The sequence below is a fragment of the Salvelinus alpinus genome, chromosome 2, assembly GCF_045679555.1.
Source record: "Salvelinus alpinus chromosome 2, SLU_Salpinus.1, whole genome shotgun sequence".
In the NCBI taxonomy this organism is placed as follows: Eukaryota; Metazoa; Chordata; class Actinopteri; order Salmoniformes; family Salmonidae; genus Salvelinus; species Salvelinus alpinus.
The window spans coordinates 82,891,216-82,898,714 of NC_092087.1; the positions used below are offsets into that span (position 1 = coordinate 82,891,216).

Sequence of the window (7,499 nt, forward strand, 5' to 3'; positions counted from 1 at the left end):
ACCTGAATTGCATACAGCTATTTTACCTGAGATGTAAAATATTTTACTCTAATGGATTTTATCCTTGGATTTTATTCACAGGTACGGACCGGAGGCTGCAGCACAGGCAGCTAACGACCCGGCAGCCATGCAGCATCTCCAGGAACAGGCTCAGAACCAGGGGCACCACGGAGGTCACCTCCACGGAGGAGGGGGTGGCGGGGGTAATAAACTTCCCCCCTCTGCCTCCTCCAGCTCCGGAATGCTCCACGGTTCGGCCAACACCACCTCCTCCCGCCTCTCGACGCTCCCCCAAGTGGAGAAGATGGCCACAGCGTTCGGTGAAGCCATGGCAACCAATAAAGGGAACTATATGGACGTGAGGACTGGGGCAGGATTATCGGGAGACGGGGGAGGAGGAGGAGGGGGGGAGGCGATACTGGTGGATATGCGAGGCATCAACGGTTGCAGTGAAGACGGAATGGACGTTGGGAATGATTCGGATGACGATGGGCACGGATCTGCATCGGAGATCTCGACCATCGCCATGGAGGTCGACAAAGTCAACCAGATTATCAACAACTGTATTGACGCGCTCAAGCTCGACTCCCTTGTTGCCACAACAACATCTGGCGACAACCCTACTTCTCCTCCACCTGTTTGTATCACCTCCCTCGCTCGGAACCTCATCCCCCTCTCCCAAGGCCTCGCTGACACCTGCCAGATGCTCGCCTCCTCTCCCAAAATCCATGCCCCTCCCACGATGACCCCCGTCCCCCTCGTCATGCCCCTCTCGGAGCGTCCTGGAATCAGCGGAGGGGGGTTTCTCTCGCCCCCCTACAGGGACCCACCACCGGCGAATGCCGTACGACCCTTACAGAGGCAGCTGAGCGATACAGGTGTGGTGGTCATGGGTGCTGGGAAGAACCGATGTAACGTGTCCTCGGCTGGAGGATCCATGAAGAGCACCAGGATCTTCAGTCTGGATGTCCCGGAGCCCCGCAGCCCGGGCCCCAACTCCTGCCCTCCATACCCAGAGAAGGGGAGCCCTGTTGGGTGTGGGGAAACCATGGAGAGGCTCCCTCTTGTGGGTGGAAATGGTAGTGGTTGTGGTAGTGGTGGTGATGGAAACGGGATGGGTTGTGGTGGTGGGAACGGAATGGGAGGAGGGGTTAATGAAGGTGGGGTGAATGTCAATGGAGGTGGGGTGGGTTGCGGAGGGGGAGGAAGAGGAGGGGGAGGACCGGGAAAGCAGCAGCAGCATCATCATCTGGAGGTACATCCAGACTACCACTGTTCTGAGCACAGGCACTCCTTCCCCGCCCTCTACTACGAGGGAGTCAACGACTCCCCCTCTCCCTCCCCATCCCAGAAGGCCTCCTTCCTCAAACCCCTGGGACGTACCAAAAGGGACCCTGCCGCCTACTCCCAGCTCTCCCCTTCCCGGCACCACAACTACTCCGGCTACTCTTCCAGCCCCGAATATTCCTCGGAAAACACCCTTCGAATCTGGGAGAGGTTCCGGCCACACAAGAAAGGCCCTCGCGACCCTCGCGAAGAGGCGACGTATATCGCTGCAGGCCACGCCTTGAGGAAGAAGGTTCAGTTTGCGAAAGACGAGGACCTCCATGATATCCTCGACTACTGGAAGGGGGTGTCGGCCCAGCAGAAGCTGTGAGAGATGAGGAAGTGGTGTAACCTAGACGATGGCATACAGAAGGAGAAGACAGTGATGTCATCATTCTCAAGAACTCCCAGACAGTGAATGGACCTGAATGACACAACTACAACTGTTGGCTCCCATGTGTACTTCCTGGTCTCTTTTATGACATCATCTGTCTTCTCATTCTTTAACTTACCCTAGGGTGTTACAACAGCAGACTCTGACAGGGGATGAGGAGGATAGTCGTGGAAGTTATGGGGGAGACATTATGTAGTAGTAGTAGCATGACACGGGGTATTGGGTTGTTTCTACAGTTCCACAATGGAACTACAGGGGTTCCACAATTCTTCAAGTCGTTCCACAGAAATTCCACTGTTCCATTGCGGGTTCCATCATGGTTCCACAAGAGTGCCACAGTTCTATAATGGTTCTACAGAGGTACCAAATTCCATAAAGGGTTCTATAATGTCTCTGTAACGGTTCCGTAGGGGTTCTATAGTGGTTCTAGAAGTTTCAAAGTTCTACATGGAGTTCCATAATGGTTCCACACTGAGCTTCTAAGTGGTTCCACATTTGCCTGGCACTTTGGTCCTTGCAGACTACCATAGAACGACAGAGCCAGGGTAATGATGACTCAGTAATGACTGCAGAGTCTTGTCACTAGCAGGTGTCCTAAGACTCATTACAACATATCTCCCAACAACAAGCAGCAGCATTACTCGGCTTAAACCCGGGTCCCTTAAACAGCACAGCTCATAATCCCATCAACATTCAATTCATTCACTAAACACTGGTTACATCCCAAGTGGCACCCTATTCCCTATTTTGTGCACTACTTTTGACAAGGGCCCACAGGGTTCCCATAGGGCTCTGGTCGAAAGTAGTGAACTATATAGGGAATAGGGTGCCATTTGGGACGCAGCGTCATTTCACTCTACAGCCCACCACCTGCCTCCCTAGCAGCGCCATTTAGAGAGATAATTGAAAGGGGATGAGGAATTAGCAGTGTTTGCCTCAATCTCTTCTTCTTCATTCGGAGGAGGGGGGAGAGAGGAGGGAGGATGGAGGGGAGAAGGAGGACAAGGAAGAGGGGGAGGATATTAAGCGATTCTTATCGTGTTAATTGTTCTCGGCTGTAATTAGCCCAGGAACAAAACAGGTGGAGATGCTAGCGTGGGTGGACACACACCGAGAGGTGTGGACGGTGGGAACCAGGCCCTGGAGCCCCTCTCTGTGTTTAGCAGGAGCGTGCTTATCGATTGGAAACACCTACACATTTTAAAGAGCGTGGCATGCTATTGGGGCGCTCCGCCATTTAGTTTTCTCCTTCTTCTTGGCCTTTTCTAAATCAGACATGTGGATTGAGCAGATACATTGCATTCAGATAGCAAACAAGGAGGAAGGGACGTTTACACACACACACACGCACACACACTATCAGTGTGTGTGTTCAGATTACTATGAAGTAAGCCATTTTCCAGTCCTACTTGCTAACATTTCCCTGGCTTCGAGCCAATTTGTTATTTACAGGTATTGCATTTTTTTATTTTGATAAGAAAGTCAAAGCTTCCTTCAGGGGAAGATTAAAATTAGCATTTCAATAGTGCTAGTCATGCAAAAAGCACTTTAGGCTGGGTTAGGAGAGGTGGAGAGAGATGAGTGTTGGCTCCCGTATTAAAGCAGAAGGTAAACATGTCAGGGTAGAGAGAAGGTTCCTAGCGGAACACACAGACCTCACACAAGAAGTTACAGCTGAAATGAAAGACAATGCTAGTATGGTGATGTTTAGAAAAGCTAGAGTTCGCAAGGGTTCATGGTCTATTTTAGAGGGAGCGAGAGCGTGAGCAAGAGAGAGAGACAGAGACAGAGAGAGAGAGAGAGTGAGCAAGAGAGAGAGAGAGAGAGAGATATGGATCTCTATGGAGAGGTCAACGAGATCATATAGCAGAGACATAGATATAAAGAGTTAGTAAAAAATCTATCTTCAATGTTGGCAGCAAATGTTCCATACAAAATCATAGTGCCAAATATGCTATTTATAGTGGCAATATATGAACATAGCCCAATTGTTATATTTTGTATTGGTCTTTTGACCAATCATATCAGCTCTTTTCACATCCGATTTTTTCAGATTCGATCTGGTTTCACAAAATACAAATTACTGACAAAAAAATATCATAATTGTGTTCACTGTTTAAATGCAGACTCTGCCTGGTTTCTGGTCTATAGGGAGATGACAGAGGTTATACAGTGCCTTGCAAAAGTATTCACTCCCTTGGCATTTTTCCTATTTTGTTGCATTACAACCTGCAATTTAAATAGATTTTTACTTGGATTTCATGTAATGGACATACACTTAATAGTCCAAATTGGTGAAGTGAAATTAAGAAAAATAACTTGTTTAAAAAAAATACAAAATAAAAAAGTGGTGCGTGCATATGTCTTCCCCCTCTTTGCTATGAAGCCCCTAAATAAGATCTGGTGCAACCAATTACCGCCAGAGTCACATATTTAGTTAAATAAAGTCCCCTTGTCTGCAATCTAAGTGTCACATGATCTGTCATATGATCTCATACCTGTTCTGAAAGGCTCCAGAGTCTGCAACACCTCTAAGCAAGGGGCACCACTAAGCAAGCAGCACTATGAAGACCAAGGACCTCGCCAAACAGGTCAGGGACAAAGTTGTGGAGAAGTACAGATCAGGGTTGGGTTATAAAAAAATATCCAAAACTTTGAACATCCCACGGAGCACCATTAAATCCATTATAAAAAAATGGGAAGAATTTGGCACCACAACAAACCTGCCAAGAGAGGGCCGCCCACCAAAACTCACGGACCAGGCAAGGAGGGCATTAATCAGAGAGGCAACAAAGAGACCAAAGATAACCCTGAAGGAGCTGCAAAGCTCCACAGTGGAGATTGGAGTATCTGTCCATAGGACCACTTTAAGCCATACACTCCACAGAGCTGGGCTTTACGGAAGAGTGTCCAGAAAAAAATAAGCAACATGTTTGGTGTTCGCCAAAAGGCATATGGGAGTCTCCCCAAACATATGGAAGAAGGCATTCTGGTCAGATGAGACTCAAATTGTTGAGCTTTTTGGCCATCAGGGAAAACGCTATGTCTGGCGCAAACCCAACACTTCTCATCACCCTGAGAACACCATCTCTACAGTGAAGCATGGTGGTGGCAGCATCATGCTGTGGGATGTTTTTCATTGACAGGGATTGGGAAACTGGTCAGATTTGAAGGAATGATTGATGGCGCTAAATACAGGGAAATACTTGAGGGAAACCTGTTTCAGTCTTCCAGAGATTTGAGACTGGGACGGAGGTTCACCTTCCAGCAGGACAATGACCCTAAGCATACTGCTAAAGCAACACTTGAGTGGTTTAAGGGGAAACTTTTAAATGTCTTGGAATGGCCTAGTCAAAGCCCAGACCACAATCCAATTGGGAAGCTTTTGCCTTGAAGTATCGGCAAAAATCCCAGTGGCTAGATGTGCCAAGCTTATAGAGACATACCCCAAGAGACTTGCAGCTGTAATTGCTGCAAAGGGTGGCTCTACAAAGTATTGACTTTGGGGGGGTAAATAGTTATGCAGGGTCAAGTTTTCTTCTTTTTTTTGTCTTATTTCTTGTTTGTTTTGCATCTTCAGAGTAGTAGGCATGTTGTGTAAATCAAATGATACAACCCCCCACAAAAGCCATTTTAATTCCAGGTTGTAAGGCAACAAAATAGGAAAAATTCCAGGGGGGTGAATACTTTCGCAAACCACTGTATTTTACATTAGCTACATGTCAATTGTGCCCCTCTGCTAACAGAGGAGTGGAGCTATAGATCAAAATGCCTTCGTAACATGGATACACCTACCAGGGAGATGGTTACCCCCGGTCAAAACACAAAAATGGCTGACAGCAGTGAACAGAGATGGTTTTGCTGATCACTGTACGGTAGGTGGTCCTTTCTATGCTGTTCTCTGAATGTGCAAACATGGAAATTGAATATTAATAACGTGGATGGAACTTTAAAAGGGGGGGATGTATATGTATTTATTTCAATTGGTTGATCCTTCCATACCCATACTGTGGACTGAGTTATAAGATTTGTTGGAAGATGGAGCAAGGTTTGGTGATGCGTCTAGATCTGGGGACTCATTTGACCCAATATATTTGATATAGTCTAATGGATGATACAGTATGGCCTATCCCTGGATTCATTTGACCCAATATATTTGATATAGTCTAATGGATTTATACAGTATCAGCCTATCTCTGGACTCATTTGACCCAATATATTTGATGTACTTAAATGGATGTCTCAGTACTACTTATAGACCCACAGCATACCAGTCTGGCGTTGGTACAAAATCGATTCGATTTAAATATCATATATTTTGGGGTGATTAGGTCTAATGGATACAGCATCATGGTATTGACCTATGACTCCTTGCACTCTGCTTGAATGAACGTTAATTGGCGGCATTCTGATCTGCTCATCCGTTCTGACTGGAATCATGTCATGAATCATTGCTTTGTTGGTATATTCTGATCCTCAGAATGACATTACTGACGTATAATGATATTCATAACTCATTATATGATCTCTCTCTCTCTGTCTCTCTCTCTGTCTCTGTCTCTCTCTCTCTCTCTCTGTCTCTCTCTCTCTCCATCCTCTCCTCCCTCCACGCCCTGATGTCCTATTGGCTCTCTCATTCCCTCTGACCCACTTCTGTTGGCTAATATAACCCAGCAACCAGCAAGCACAAAAAAACAACATGCAATTCACTCGCTTCTCTGGGTTTTTCAGCCCTCCCTCCACCCTTGTCTGGTTTAATGGTCCAAATTAATTTGCAGATGAGGTGTCTGCATCCCAAATCCAACCCTGTTCCCTATTGCACTACTTTTGACCAGGGCCTATAGGGTTCCTATAGGACTCTGTTAGTTAGGGAGCTATTTAGGGATCAGGGTTCCATTTGGGCTGGTTGCGAGGTGTCAGGGCCAATGAGGGGAGGTCGTGGGAGCCATGCTAGTATGCTGATATTATTAACTCTGCCAGATTGAAGGGTTGATTGAAATTAATCAAAGATTCCAAGGACTCTCTCTCTATGTCTATGTCTCTCTCTCTTTCTCTCTCGCTCTCTTTCCCTCTCTCTCGCGGCGTAGCTGACATAGTCGTCCCAGATACAGGATCAGATTCCTTCACCCTGAAGTCCTAACCTAAACCACTAGGATGAAAAACTTTGACCTCAAATTTGCCCTTAGATCTCCCAGAGGGGCTGGAGGAAAGGGCGTAGTCGGACAAAGTTGCCCCTATCCACTAATCGAAGGTCACTTTAGAGGTTTCCTCCCTAATGTTTGAGGTTAGGATTGAGGGAGGGTAAGCTGATCCTAGATCTGTGCCTACGGGTAACTTCCACTTCTGACTCTGAGCAGCGAGGAAAGGGCAGATCTCTCAGAGCCTCTAAGCCAAGGCCTTATGGGAAATGCAGATCTATCCCATTTTCCTTGACGCCTATCAGAGGTGAGGAAAGGGCAGAACTTATCCTGCTAAGGCCTTATGGGAAGTGCAGTCTTGTTTCCATGATCCTCAACTCCTAACGCTTAACTTTGAAGCCAGTGTGTTTTGACAGTGAGGCAGCAAACAGGCAGCACTGGGTGTTAAAATGATGGAGAGGCCACTGCTTTCTTTACCTTTCTTCTCTCTGACCTACAAAATGGCCATCCACAGAATGGGTTCTGCTGGAAAGGTCAAATCTCTATCTTACAGTAGATGTATGCTGAAATGTGGAAGGTGTGTGTGTAGCCCCCCTATGTATGACGAGGCATTTAATGCTAATATTTAATTAAGACTTTCA

The 7,499-nt window shown here is 46.8% G+C and overlaps 1 protein-coding gene across 1 annotated transcript in view; it reads left to right on the forward strand.

The window, feature by feature from the left end:
* elfn2a (extracellular leucine-rich repeat and fibronectin type III domain containing 2a) overlaps positions 1-4,182 on the forward strand; it is a 264,257-nt gene extending 260,075 nt beyond the window's left edge. Inside the window, exon 7 of the mRNA XM_071389596.1 lies at positions 82-4,182. Within this exon, the coding sequence (XP_071245697.1) occupies positions 82-1,657 (1,576 nt within the window). The 3' untranslated portion in view covers positions 1,658-4,182. The remainder of the gene's footprint in view (positions 1-81) is intronic.
* Positions 4,183-7,499: the final 3,317 nt, after the last annotated feature.